Below are 15285 nucleotides of genomic sequence, written 5' to 3'. Positions count from 1 at the left end.
TCTTCAGCATTCCTGATTGGGGCATAGGCTTGGATTACTGTGATATTGAATGGTTTGCCTTGGAAACGAACAGAGATCATTCTGTCGTTTTTGAGATTGCATCCAAGTACTGCATTTCAGACTCTTTTGTTGACCATGATGGCTCCTGCATTTCTTCTAAGGGATTCCTGCCCACAGTAGTAGATACAATGGTCATCTCAGTTAAATTCACCCATTCCAGTCCATTTTAGTTCGCTGATTCCGAGAATGTCGATGTTCACCCTTGCCATCTCCTGTTTGACCACTTCCAATTTGCCTTGATTCATGGACCCAACATTCCAGGTTCCTATGCAATATTGCTCTTTACAGCATCGGACCCTTCCTTCTATTACCAGTCACATCCACAACTGGGTATTGTTTTTGCTCCATCCCTTCATTCTTTCTGGAGTTATTTAAGGTCCATCTAGTCAAGGTCATGGTTTTTCCAGTGGTCATGTATGGATGTGAGAGTTGGACTGTGAAGAAAGCTGAGCGCTGAAGAATTGATGCTTTTGAACTGTGGTATTGGAGAAGACTCTTGAGAGTCCCTTGGACTGCAAGGAGATCCAACCAGTCCATTTTAAAGGAGATCAGTCCTGGGTGTTCATTGGAAGGATTGATGCTGAAGCTGAAACTCCAATACTTAGGCCACGTCATGGGAAGAGTTGACTCATTGGAAAAGACTCTGATGCTGGGAGGGATTGGGAGCAGGAGGAGAAGGGGATGACAGAGGATGAGATGGCTGGATGGTATCACCGACTCAATGGACATGAGTTTGGGTGAACTCTGGGAGTTGGTGATGGACAGGGAGGCGTAGCGGCTGCGATTCATGAGGTCTCAAAGAGTTGGACACGACTGAGTGACTGAACTGAACTGAACTGATACCTTGTATATGCACCAGAGCTTCCCTGGTGACTCAGCTGATGAAGAATCCGCCTGCTATGCAGGAGACCTGGGTTCAATCCCTGGGTCTGGAAGGTCCCCTGGAGAAGGGAATGACAACCCACTCCAGTATTCTTACCTGGAGAATTCCATGGACAGAGGAGCCTGGCAGGCTATAGTCCATAGGGTCTCAAAGAGTCGGACACAACTGAGTGACTTTTTTTTTTTTTTACTATACCCAGGGGGCATCTAACTCATTGCTAATAACTCTTGAGAGACCCTGAAGAGTTGATCTAGGGGAAGAATGGGCCAGAGCCACCCCTCTAAATCATATGTTCTTTTCTTCCTGGGCCCTGCCGTATAGATTGTTCTCTGCAGTGGAGCCACCACATCTGCCCTGTCCGTGTTGACAGCTCCATAGCCATCCTTCACCTCCATTTTATCCTGTCGAAATGACAGAGCAGCTGAGCGGTGTTGGCCAGCAGATAAATCTGTTATCTCCCCTGCTTTCTGTGCCAGCAGCTCTCCCCATCTCCTTGGTCCATGAAAAATTGACACCACCTTGGGCTGAAATCTATTCCTAGGGAAGCTACATTTATTAGTGGCTGATGAAACCATGTGTGTGTGTTTGTGCTCATGTACAGGCACAAAACTTGGGGTGGATGAAGTATTTTCCTATCTGGCAGGCACCAGTGACCTATAGCCAACCACAACACTCAGAGAAAGAGAGAGACAGAAAGAACATAGACAGATTCAGGTCTCCTGAAATGGGCAACCTGTCCTTTACGTAAAAATCCCAAGCCAACAGGTATATGTCATTTGTTCTTAGTGCACCACTGCGATTGGTCAAGGTATCTGCTGCTCCAGGCTGTGATGAGTTATGGAAATGCATGTTAATATTATCTAGTTCCAGAAAAAATGATTCTTCTGTTTATTACATTTTCTTTTGTGAAAATTACAGCTCCTGATACTTTGTCTGTGCCACCAGCATCCCACACCTCATCTTGTTGAGACATACAAAGAACATTCTCTTGGGAATTCCTTGACCATCCAGTGGGTCAGTTCAGTTCAGTTCAGTTCAGTCGCTTAGTCATGTCCGACTCTTTGCAACGCCATGGACCACAGCACGCCAGGCCTCCCTGTCCATCACCAACTCCCAGAGTCTACCCAAACTCATATCCATTGAGTTGGTGATGCCATCCAACCATCTCATCCTCTGTCGTCCCCTTTTCCTCCTGTCTTTAATCTTTCCCAGCATTAGAGTCTTTTCCAGTAAGTCAGTTCTTTGCATCAGGTGGCCAAAGTATTGGAGTTTCAGCTTCAACATCAGTCCTTCGAATGAACACTCAGGACTGATCTCCTTTAGGATGGACTGGTTGGATCTCCTTGCAGTCCAAGGGTCTCTCAAAAGTCTTCTCCAACAGCACAGTTCAAAAGCATCAATTCTTTGGCGCTCAGCTTTCTTTATAGTCCACCTCTCACATCCATACATGACCACTGGAAAAACCATAGCCTTGACTAGACGGACCTTTGTTGGCAAAGTAATGTCTCTGCTTTTCAACATGCTATCTAGGTTGGTCATAACTTTCCTTCCAAGGAGTAAGCATCATTTAATTTCATGGCTGCAATCATCATCTACAGTGATTTTGGAGCCCAAAAACACAAAGTCTGCCACTCTTTCCACTGTTTCCCCATCTATTTGCCATGAAGTGATGGGACCCGATGCCATGATCTTAGTTTTCTGACTGTTGAACTTTAACCCATATTTTTCACTCTCCTCTTTCACTTTCATCAAGAGGTTCTTCAGTTCTTCACTTTCTGCCATATGGGTGGTGTCATCTGCATATCTGAGGTTATTGATATTTCTCCAGCAGTCTTGATTCCAGCTTGTGCTTCATCCAGCCCAGCGTTTCTCATGATGTACTCTGCATATAAGTTAAATAAGCAGGGTGACAATATACAGCCTTGACATAACCCTTTCCCTATTTGGAACCAGTCTGTTTTTCCATGTCCAGTTCTAACTGTTGCTTCGTGACCTGCAAACAGGTTTCTCAAGAGGCAGGTCAGGTGATCTGGTATTCCCATCTCTTTCAGAATTTTCCACAGTTTGTTGTGATCCACACAGTCAAAGGCTTTGGCATAGTCAATAAAGCAGAAATAGATGTTTTTCTGGGACTCTCTTGCTTTTTCGATGATCCAGCAAATGTTGGCAATTTGATCTCTGGTTCCTCTGCCTTTTCTAAAACAGCTTGAACATTTGGAAGTTCACGGTTCACGGTACTGTTGAAGCCTGGCTTGGAGACTTTTGAGCATTGTTTTGCTAGCGTGTGAGATGAGTGCAATTGTGCAGTAATTTGAACATTCTTTGGCATTGCCTTTCTTTGGGATTGGAATGAAAGCTGACCTTTTTCAGTCCTGTGGCCACTGCTGAGTTTTCCAAATTTGCTGGCATATTGAATGCAGCACTTTCACAGCATCATCTTTTAGAATTTGAAATAGCTCAACTGGAATTCTGTCACCTGCACTAGCTTTGTTCATAGTGATGCTTCCTAAGGTGCACTTGACTTCACATTCCAGGATTTCTGGCTCTAGGTGAGTGATCACACCATCGTGATTATCTGGGTCGTGAAGATCTTTTTTGTACAGTTCTGTGATTCTTGCCACCTCTTCTTAATATCTTCTGGTTCTGTTAGGTCCATTCCATTTCTGTCCTTTATCGAACCCATCTTTGCATGAAATGTTCCCTTGGTATCTCTAATTTTGTTGAAGAGATCTCTAGTCTTTCCCATTCTATTGTTTCCTCTATTTCTTTACATTGATCGCTGAGGAAGGCTTTCTTATCTCTCCTTGCTAGTCTTTGGAACTTAGGATTCTGCTAACAAGGCCCCGAGTTTGATCCCTGGTCAGAGAACTAAGATCCTGCAGGCCGCTAGGCCCACCCAAGAAGAGGAACATTTACTTACAGTTCCTCATCCATCTTAATCAGGAAGATGAAACAAGGGAATTACTGAGAAGTTCTGGTTCAGTATTTTGTAGAACTGCTCCATTCTTTATTTGGACTCTACTAGAAATTACTTCCGGAGAAGGCAGTGACACCCCACTCCAGTATTCTTGCCTGGAAAATCCCTTGGACGGAGGAGCCTGGTAGGCTGCAGTCCATGGGGTTGTTAGGAGTCAGACACGACTGAGCGACTTGACTTTCACTTTTCACTTTCATGCATTGGAGAAGGAAATGGCAACCCACTCCAGTGTTCTTGCCTGGAGAATTCCAGGGACAGAGGAGCCTGGTGGGCTGCCGTCTCTGGGGTTGCACAGAGTCGGACACGACTGAAGCGACTTAGCAGCAGCAGCAGCAGAAATTACTTCTGGAAAGTGATTCAGTAAAAAGAAAAGGGGTTGTTAGTCATGTCTACCTGCAGGTGGCCTTTCACTTCATTTTCCTCTCATTGGAACTGCTGAGTTTTTTCTTCATCCACGGTTGCATAGTGCCTACCTTTTGGACTCAGTGAGCCCCTCATGAAGCACATTTTTGGGCTTTGCACAGTTTAGTTTCTGATCTCTTATTTTCCTTCTTTAAAAGCTTTGGATTACCTTTTACATGTGGGAAGCATGTAACCTATTAGGAAAAGTTTACATTTTGGAGTCAGACAACATGAGCTCAAATCTAAGCTCCCACCGCTCTCTGAAGGACATGACCTTAAGTAAGTTGATTAATTGCAGTGACATTTGGATTCTGCATTATGATAGAGAAATAGGAGTAGTACCTTTCTCATAGCTTACTAGTGAAGATTCATTGAAAATATTGTATACAGACTCAATCCTACTGTTACAGATACACAGTCAACTGGTGACAGTTATTGTTGCACCCTGCTTGCTTTTACTTTCAGATAGGATTTTGAAGCAAGTTACAGCAAAACAATGTGGCGACGCTAAATCTTGTCTTTGAGTAAGAATTTGTCAAGACAGATGTCAAACTGGGGGAAACATTTGCAGTGTAAAAGACAAAAGGATAACATTCTTAATTCATAAAGAGCTCATAGAAATCAAAATTGGCAAAGGATGTAAGGCCAGGCACTTCACCCAGAGAGCAATACAAATGGTCAGTAAACATCAGCAAAGGAGTTTGACCTTATTCATAACAAGAACAAAAACGTGCTAATCAAAAGAAGATTCCATTTTTCACCTACCGGGTTGTCATAATTTCTAAGTTGGACAATACCCAATCTGAGTGAGGATATGAGAAAACAGATACTCTTTTACAATATCCTTCCATTCTCAGTGTGTATATGTGATATGTGTGTGTTCATGTTACACAGCACATGCCCACGTGCACATCCTGGTTGATTAACTTACTTAAGGCCACGTTCTTGAGCAAGTGGTGGGAGCTTAGATGTGAACCATGTTGTCCGACTCCAAAATGTAAGCTTTTCCTACTAAGTTACATGCTTCCCGCACAATAAAGGCAGTCATTCAAGCTGCTTATATGTATACGGTGCATACATACACACACTGAGAGTGAGAGTCAGTTGGTACAGCCTTCTTGGAAGACCAGTTGTCCGTGTCTTTCCAAAAACAGTTTTTTTTCTGGGTTCCTCAGTCCTTTATTTACTATAGGCAAATCTCTATACCTTAGTTGAATTGGCTTGGTAATAGTTTGGGCTTCTTTTTGAACTATTTTGTAGACCAAGTTATCTCCAGCTTCTAGGAAACAATATATACAGTAAAAACAGACCAGTGTGTTTCTGTCTTCAGTATCCCCTTCCTCCACCCACCCACCACCGCAACCTTGTGCATGTAGAAGTGATGTCTCTTCCTGCTGTAATCGCACGGGCCCTAGGTCAGTCCACCTGTGCTTGCTTTTAGTTTTTCAACATTATGTATCAGTAGCTTTTGCCTCACCCGCTTCCAGTGCTGCTGCTGCTGCTGCTGCTGCTAAGTCACTTCAGTCGTGTCTGACTGTGCGACCCCATAGATGGTAGCCCACCAGGCTCCCCCGTCCCTGGGATTCTCCAGGCAAGAACACGGGCGCGTGCAAAAGTGTATCCATGCCAGAAATAAAGGTATAAGCCCCAGAATGTGTGTTCATGGATGTTCATTGTGGCATTATTTCTCACAGCAAAAACAAAACGACCCAAAACTGGAAACCATGTGAAATAACCACGATTGGGGACATTAGTTAAATTATGATAAATAAGTTAAGTGAAATTTTGCATAACCATTTAAAATAAAAAATGTGTTGATACGGAAAGATATAGAAGAGAAAACGTGTGTGTGTGTGTAGATACATTTTTTCCCCTCCCCTGTAAGTATACACAAGATACTTAGTAGTTTTTTGTCATTTGGAAGAGATGAACAGGGTAGTGAAAGGAGTAGGGGGGTGGACTGTATTAGTACATGCTCAGTGAATAATTGTGAAGGACATTTATACCTTTTTGTATAGTTTCATTTTTAACCATAAGTATATAACCATTAATGATGCATCCATCGCTTTGATTTTAAAAATTCTTTGGTGGAGGACAGAAGGAATCAATAGTAAAGCAATTTTTAAAAATTGATTCCTGTAAGTGAATATAGACTCATCTTTGAGCTTCCTGGTAGCCAAGGCAAAGCAGGAACTCAGGTAAACAAAAAACTCATCAGGAAAGAGACATGTTTTCCTGATCTTGATCTCTGAAAGGAATCTAGCAGCCAAGGATTGGGCTAAACTCTTATCTAGTTGTCTGTCTCCAGCTTAAAATTCATTTGTGGATTTTTGTGACTTTTCTCTCCAGACTCTTCCCCACCTGACTGGCCTCGCCTCCCTCATGTGTATGTAACACTCCATCCAAACTGGCCTTTGCATATATGGCTCCTTCTTCCCAGAGTGCTCTATCTTCTCTACCTAGTTGTCAGCCATGACTTGTTTGTTTTGTGTGCTTTTATGATTTTCAGCTGTTCCTTACCTCCAGTGGGAATCCCTCTAGGTCCACTGTGCTTTGTCTGTGCTCCTCGCTTCCCCTCTGCCTACCTCAGTGATGAAACTTGGCACACTGCACTGTAGTTCTTGTTTTGTTTTCCCCATGATATAAGCATGTCCTTAAGGTTAGGGATACTGTGTTGTTTGGAAGCTCTGATCACCAAGTGCTTGTCAAGCACAGAGATAAGTGGTCAGTGAATGACTGAGTGAGTCATCTGAAGTTTGAGTTCTACCTCTTTCACCAGTTAGCTGTGTGGACAAGTCACTTATCTCTGAACCTCAATTTTTCTATCAGTACAATGAGAGATTTGGCCCGGATAATCTGTGAGATCTCTGGGCTGATCTTGTTTTTCCTTCCTCTATGGTTGTCAGATTGTCGTACATACATACATACATATATATACACACACACACACACACACACACACACACACACATACATGGAGGTTGTTAACAGTCGTCAGGCTGAGTAATTTCAAAGTTTCAGAACTAAGCTTGTTAAAATTCACTACTTTTATTATGACCTGTCCCACATCTGTTCACCAGCTGAAGAGATCAGAGGCACATCCGGTTGTTTGGCACAAGATTACAGAACTGATTATATACCCCCGTCTTCCTTCCTGTAATCTTTTCCCCTTGATATACACAGAAGTCGTTTGTGTTTTGTTTTTTTTTCCTTCTGCCATGAGCCTCCAGAGACATCGTTTCTTGTTCTACTTTGTCACCCTGAGCTGAGCCGTCTTGGTTCACTGTCCTTACCTTAAGTTCAGGATGTTTTTTTCATCTCGCCCCACTCCTGTTCCATTTCCCTTCCTTTTTGTTCAGGATGGAGATTAAAGCACCTCAATCCCAGCTTCACGACAAAAGTTAGCAGAAAGATACTGGGGTGACTCAGGAGTCACCTTGAGAAGCTGTTTGATACCTCTCTGTCTACAGCGTATTTTATGAAAAACTTTATACTTAAAAAAGTGAATCTACTAATTAGAGATCTTTTATTCAAACTCATGGCTCCCTAGGAAAAAGTCATCCACTCATTCCCAAATGCAGAATATCTTTAAGGACCATTTTGTAACTGATGAGTATATTACCAACGCAGAGGTGCTCTTACTCTGAACTTGGGATAGGCACTGTGTACAAGAGGTGAAAGCTATACAAAGGCATTTGAAAAATACCAAGAATTCAAGACTGGTTTGTTTATCTCGTTCTCCCCACCTCCCACAACTACCACCAAAAACTTGCACTGAAAACCTGCTTTCTTCCCATACATTCAGCAAGTATTTCTGAAACACCTACTATGTGCCAGGCATTGTTGTGAGGCCAGGGATATATAAGTGAACAAAGCAGACTAAAATCCCTTCCTTCAAGGAGCTTACATTCTAATTGATAGGCAGCAGTAAACAAAACAAATAAGTAACTTGCACAGCATGTTAGAAGATAATGCATGCTGAAGGGAAAAATAAAGCAGGTAAGACTTGGAACTAGGCAGCACTGGGGCTTTTCATTTTTAAATAGGGTGGCCAAAGATAAGCCTCACTGAGAAGAGGACAGTTGAGTAGGACTGGGTCTGAGGATTGAGCCACGCAGATATCCTGGTGAGGAGTGTCTCAGGCAGGGAGAACAAGTAGGCACAGAGGCCCCAGGACAGGAGCGTGTCTGGCGTTAGAAAACAGCATTTAGTCTGAGTGAGTTGGGGCTCAGTAGAGGGTTTTACACAGAGCAGTGATAGGGTGTGACTTGGGTTTTAACTGACCGCTCTATGGAGATCAAGGCGAAGGGGGCAAGGGTGGATGCAGAGTCCCACAGCAGGCTGTTGAGTATTCCCACTACTGCGTGCCAGAGTTATGAAGGGCGTTGGGGGGCAGCAGCAAGAAGAGATGGAATTCTGGATGTAACTGAAGGTACCACTGACAAGGTTTCTGTGGGATGTGTGAGAAAGAGGAGAATCAGGGGTATCACCACTGTGTTTGACTTGAGAAACTGGAGAGCATGGTTGCCGTTAACTCAGCGGATAAGACTGTGGGCACAGGTCTAAGGAGAAAGGTCAGGAGCTTGTTTTTGGACATGTTCAGTTTAAAGGACCTGTTAGACAACCAGGTGGAGAGAGCAGGTAGACAGATGAATGCATGAACCTGTGTTCAGAGAACAGAACTGACCTGTAGAGTTGGGGAGTAGTCAGCATGTAAGTGGCACAGTGGTAAAGAGTCCTCCTGCCAACACAAGAGACACAAGAGAGGCTGGTTCGATCCCTGAGTCAGGAAGATCCCCTGGAGTAGGAAGTGGCAACCCACTCCAGTATTATTGCCTAGGAAAATCCCATGGACAGAGGAGCCTGGCAGGCTACAGTTCATGGGATCACAAAAAGTCAGACACAACTGGGCACACACACATGCAACTGGTCTTTAAAGCTACAGGACTAGATGACATCCCCAGGGAGGTGAATGTGGCTAGAAGAAGGTGAATAACTCTCACATTAGGAGACTGGGGAAATGAAGTAGTGAGGAATGCTTCTGATATAAGTGAGGAAAAAAACAAATACAAACTTGTATCGTGCTACCATAAGAATTCTTCCTTGTGACTTTAATAATCAAGTGACTTTTTGAGAACTCACGGTAAATTTGCACATGAAGGTGTTCTTCATTCCATTTTCAGAACAGAATGTTTGTTGCCCACAGTGTGGGCATTTTATTTCAAAATAAACGTTTTTCTGCCATCTCCATTTCAAGGTCATTATTCTTGATTTTTAAAAATTCTTTTTAAAGAAAAGAACCTCTTAACAGCTGAAGCCTATAATATACCCTTCAATTACCCTCTTCTGCCCTGGCTAGAATAATAGTATCTCATAATAGAAGCCCATAGGTTATGTGAACTGAAAAAAAACAGTTATCATTTTGAAGTACTTACTATCCAGCTGTCTTTAAACAGGTAAGGATTATAGCTGCACCAGAATGTAAGTGATAGCTCTGGGACCCCATCATATTTCTGATTTAATTCTGGGATATTTGCTTGGGAAAGTTTTAAGATGATTTGAGAATATGATAGAACATGTCTTATTTGTTCATCGTGTGCTCCCCTCATGGTTAGTATTCATACACTGTTCACAGGTTATTTCTGTAAATGGGGAGATTAGTTTGAGGTTCTGTTGTGGACAATAGAACTCAATTAATTCCAGGCAGAACAGAAATTCTAACTTAGTTTTGATTCAGTTGCTCAAGTTGTCCTTGGGGATGTAATCCCCTTTGAATATATTTCTTGTGCTGTCTGTGAAAATCAGTTTAGTTTTCCATTGACACAGTTTAGGTTCTTGTCTTATTAATCAATAGCAGCAGTCAGGGAAGACCTACTTATTCCTCCTTCAATAGAACCAGATCAGGCTTGAAGAGAGGTAATAATTACTGCTCTGATCACAGCATGTTCTCTTTTCTCCTTCCCAACCCAGAGCATGTCTGTTCGATCCTCGCTTCCCTCCTGCGGAACCTGAGAGGGCAGCAGCGGACCCGGCTTCTGAATAAATTCACTGAAAATGACAGTGAGAAGGTAGGTGCTTGGTGGACTGTACGATGGGGCCAGGACCCAAGGGGAGAAAAGGGCTGTCTCCCCAGTGCGATCTGAGGAGTGCTGGGTAGAGTGATCCTGCCCTAAAATGTCCTCTCCAGCATCTGGGCCCCATTGCTCTGGGTCTCAGAGAGTTTTCTGGTTGTCCTGCCTCTCATTTCCAAATGCAATTTCCCCATCCCCAAATATTTTGAAACCATTTCTGTATGCACTAATGTACCATTATGGATCATTAAGACGAGGAGGAAAAGATGAAGTCAGTGCTTTAAAAATTCTTAACATGCAGTGAAACCATTTGCTCCCATATAAGTAATAGAAATAAATGCAACTGTTGTCTGAAAAAAAAGAAAAAGGCCATCAGGTTAGGACAGAGAACATCTTAGCAGTCGTGTCACCCTGGTGACACCATCTAATGTCTGTGTGTTAGTTTCCTCATCTTTAAAATTAGGATTGCTCTCTAGCTTCCCTGCCTACCTTATCAGGTTTTTCTAATGTTTAAGGAAATAGTGGATATGAGAATACTTGGTAAACTGAAACCTTTAAGATTTAAGGGTCTTCCTTGTTAACCAGGGAAGGTGTGGGCACAGTCTTCCTGTCTGATGCCATGTTGAAGCAACATCTATTATTAATACCAGCCCATGGGTAAACAGGCTTCCCAAGTGACTCAGTGATAAAAGAATCCACCTGCCAATACAGGAGACACAAGAGATGCTGTTTCAGTCCCTGGGCAGGAAGATCCCCTGGAGGAGAAAATGGCAACCCACTCCAGTATTCTTGCCAGGAGAATCCCATGAACAGAGGAGCCTGGTGGGCTACAGTCCATGGGGTCGCAAAGAGCTGGACACAGCTAAGTGATGGAGTGCTCATGCATGCACACGGACACACACACACAAGACACACTGGGTAAATTCCAGGGTTACCAACAGCCGTGGTGGTGCCAACCCAGTAAAAAGAGGTCAGAAGTCTAGGCTGGCTTCACAGTGTTCCTTCAATATCTTGGAAGTCTAAGGGGAAAAAAAAAAAACAGAAACTTTTTCAAACCTACTGAGTGTTCCTTGGGCCATATTTGAAGCGACTTTTGTGAAGTTTGAAACTGGTTTTTAGGTTACTGCTAAGCAAAAGTCAGGGCTTTTTTTAAGTTGCTGAAGGAGTTTTTCTTGCACTCTGTTCTCACTCAAAAGCAACTAAAGAGATTTTACTCAGACCTTTTTAAAAAAAGATTAGCTCTGGGGCAGAATCCGAACATGAAAGGTTTCAGTTTGAAAAAAAGAAGTTTCAGTAAAGTTCTGAGTGAATATCAAGTATGTAACTTCAAGCTCCTCTTCTTTGTAAGAAGGGTCTTGAATTTTTATGGATTTATTTGTTTTTAACAGCTTGAATTCAGGGGAGTCCAAGGAGGGCTGGGAACACATGATGTCCTTCGGGAATGGACCTGTGTTCAGTATCCATGCTAAGCATTTGCTTTGTTCTGCCCCAGCTGTTTGATCCATTCCTGATCCATTCCAAGGCAAAGCTCAGATCCAGAGTGAGAACTGGTAGAGGGGCTCTCCCTTTGTGTAGAGCGACAGTGAGATGAATAGGAGCTCTGCTGTTCTCTTGCCCTGGTATTCTCTTCCCTTCTCACTCACGCCTGTGAAACACCTCTCTTTCAGGTTGACAGGCTGATGGAATTGCATTTTAAATATCTGGATGCAGTGCAGGTGGCCGACAAGAAGATTGAAGGGGAAAAGCATGTATGTATCCCTGCCTGTCTCTTGCCAGCTCTTCTTGACTTGCACTCCATTTGGGTCCCTGTGCACCCCGTGTCTTCTCACTGGACAGGCCAGGACAAAGATGCCACCTGCCCTCATGTGCCAGTTAGCATGTCATCCTGAGCAGGGGGTGGTCTGCCAGTGGTTATAACTGCTCTTCTAACAGGATTGAAGTCCCTAAAGAGGGCGGATGTGTACGGTCGAGCCAGGGCTGACCTGGGAGTCTGGGTGGTAGCGCAAGTACCCCTGACAAGAGCTCCTCCTTGAAAACCTGACCAAGGCACAGTGCTGTGACTTGGTAGCACCCTGGCAGAGTGTGTCTTGGCACACGCACTTGCTGGCTTCAGTAGTCACAGGGAGGCACTGGAAGGAAACTGGGAGGTCATTGAATCCACTTCCTGCATTTGCAGATGGAACCTGGAGACCTAGAGAAGGGAACTCAGAGCTGTGCGGCCTGGCCCGCACACCGGGTCACAGTGACTGAGCCGCACTGTCTGATGCGCTGGTTGCTGGGAGAGGTGAAACCTGCAGGCTGTCTTTCCTGAGGGGCCGGACTTAGCAGGGATGATACCCTACCTCCTGTATTTTCACCTCCTTCTGTTTTGTTCTCTGCCGTCTCTGGCCTCGGTAGCTTTCTCATCTGTCTCTTTAATCAGGACAGGTTCTCATATCTGTTGGTTAATGTCCGATTTGTATTCTCTTCCCTACAAGACATTCCTCAGTCTTTGGTCAGGCTACAAAATGATCCTTTTCTTGCTTTTTTCAGTGTCGTTTTCTTTGTGATCTTGGTTTGCTGTATCACTCTCTTTTTTCACTCTTCTTGCCTTAAAGACACACTTGAGGCTTTGGAGCCTCACTGGTGGGAGCGTGTGCCTCCGCAGCCCCCACTTCTGTGTTGTTGGGGCACCCCAGCCATGAGGCAGAGCTGTGTGCATTGGGAATCGCACAAGCATCTTCCCTCAAGCTGTGCCTCAGGCCAGGATGAGAGACTAGAGCTTGGGGAAGACAGTGACCTTGTTGTCTGTGTCCTTCTTAGCTACCCATTCCCTTTCACAAAATATACCTTCGTTTATAAATAGCAGGAGACAGTAACCGTGTGTATCATTCTTGTGGTTTCCTTGTGCTCTCTAAACCTCATGCATCCTCAGATGTTTGTTGATTGATTGGATTGATTGACTGGGACTGTCGTCTTTTATATGATGAGACTACTACAAGACAAGCGGCAGAGACTAAATTCTGAGGCTGGACTTCAGATACCAGCATATTCTACACACAGTCCTGTATTCACCCCCTCTATTTTATTCTTTGCTTAAACTTTCCTCTTCCATCTTTTCTTCCCTTTACAGCAGCTTGTACATGGTCGATACTGAGTGATTGTTAAAATGCCAGAGTAATGTATTCTTTTTCTTAGACTGAACGGTAATTAGAAACAGATTGAACTTTCCCTAGACTTTTGTAGGGAGACAGCCCCAGGACAACTAGAACTCCAGCTCTGATGGCGTCCCCCAAGTTATCTGCTGAAGGAGATTTTCAGGGCTGGTAGCAGGAACACCTGGGAGTCCGAGGACTAGGATTTGAGTGCAGGCACCTACCTCAAATTCACCCCTTGCCTCATCTCGTCACCACGCCTCATGTAGCCCGGGTTCTTAGCTATAACATGGCTTCAGCAAAAGGGGTCTCTCAAGTCCCCTCCAACTTAATGTTTTCCCTCAGGTTCAGGTGAACATACTTTGGTAACTCTGCCATTTTTTGAAAATGGAATAAATGAAAAGCATAGTAAGAGGTTGATTAGCTGCTGTCTTCTGTATAGAAGAGCAGCAGTCTAGTGGAAAGTTAAGTGTGAGGCGTAGGGAGCCAGATAAGCCTGGATTTGAACTTGAGCTCTGCTGCTTCCTAGCTCTGAGACCTTGGACAAATGAGTTGACCTCCCCCAACCTTTTTTTTTTTTTTGGCTGCACACAGGCTGGTTGTAGTGAGCTGGGGTTAGTTTCCGTTGCAGAGTGAGGGCTTCTCATCGTAGTGGCTTCTCTCGTTGCAGAGCTAGGACTCAAGAGGCTTAGTTGCTCCGCGGCATGTGTGATCTTCCCGAACCAGGGTTCAAACCCATGTCCCCTATGTTGGCAGGCAGCTTCTTAACCACTGGACTTACAGGGAAGTCCCCTCTCTGAGCTTTGATGTTCTCATCTGTAAAATGGATGTAACACCTCCCTTTCGGTGCTGTTATGAAGACCAAGCATAAAGTATGTCAGTACCTTGCTCAGTACTTAGCTGCTGCTGTTACTAGATTTTCCTAGCTTCCTTTGAAATTCCTGTTTAACTGTTAAGTAAGCCAGGCCCCCCTGTTCCTAAGAGCATCCTCCTTCCCAAATAACCCAGAAGGAGCTGTCCTAGCAGACCAGAGCATTGGCACCATCCGGTGCTTTGTCTGAGGCTAAGCTGGAATAAGCTTTGGTTTTTGCTTGTTGTTGTTTTTTCTTTTTTTTTGAAGGGGTATTGTTTTGTTTTCTGAGAGAGACCAGAGTAAGCTGTTGAGCATTCTGGAGCAGCTTGCATGGAGCTGTTAGGAAACTTGGCCTGCTTCCCACAAGATTATCTATTATCAGCACTGAAGAGAGTATGAAATTGATTAGCACTGATGGAGAGAAACGACTGCAGCCATTCTCCCCAGCATTCCCAGTGCTTCCGTGTGCCACAGGTGTGGGGCTCTGCCATTCCCTGACAAACATCTGTCTCCTTGATGCCAAGGCCGTTCAGCTGGGCCCTGGCAAACATTCCAAGGCTGTCAGTGCCCAGCAGCCTTGGTGTTGCTCAGGGAGTCGGGGCGGGCTGGGGGGCGAGGGGTGCGTTTGTGAGCAGCGCGCTCCGCCAGCACTCAGGCTCCTCCCGCCAGGTGAAGCTGCCTCCCAGGCGTAAAGGGACTTGGAACCAACAGCCTCTCTCCTGTCTCTCCTTCATGCGGTCTCCTCCCGCAAGTCACAGACCGTTTGTTGCCTCACTCCACCCTACTCCCTTTAAACTTGAATGTTCTACACCTACTAGGAATTCAGCAAATATTTGTTGACCAGAATTGAATCCTTGTTTTTCTTGATAACGTTGACTATCAGATCTGTAAGGAATAAATATCTC

General features: G+C 44.3%; 1 protein-coding gene across 1 annotated transcript in view; it reads left to right on the top strand.

Annotated features, from left to right (window-relative positions):
• CTNNBL1 (catenin, beta like 1) overlaps positions 1–15285 on the top strand; it is a 176387-nt gene that overhangs the window by 130767 nt on the left and 30335 nt on the right. Inside the window, exons 12-13 of the mRNA XM_010829177.1 lie at positions 10293–10390; positions 12061–12141. Coding sequence (XP_010827479.1) covers positions 10293–10390; positions 12061–12141 — 179 coding nt within the window. The remainder of the gene's footprint in view (positions 1–10292; positions 10391–12060; positions 12142–15285) is intronic.

The sequence above is a fragment of the Bison bison genome, unplaced genomic scaffold, assembly GCF_000754665.1.
Source record: "Bison bison bison isolate TAMUID 2011002044 unplaced genomic scaffold, Bison_UMD1.0 scf7180017864500, whole genome shotgun sequence".
Taxonomy (NCBI): Eukaryota; Metazoa; Chordata; class Mammalia; order Artiodactyla; family Bovidae; genus Bison; species Bison bison.
This window is presented reverse-complemented; position numbering and strand designations above follow the sequence as displayed.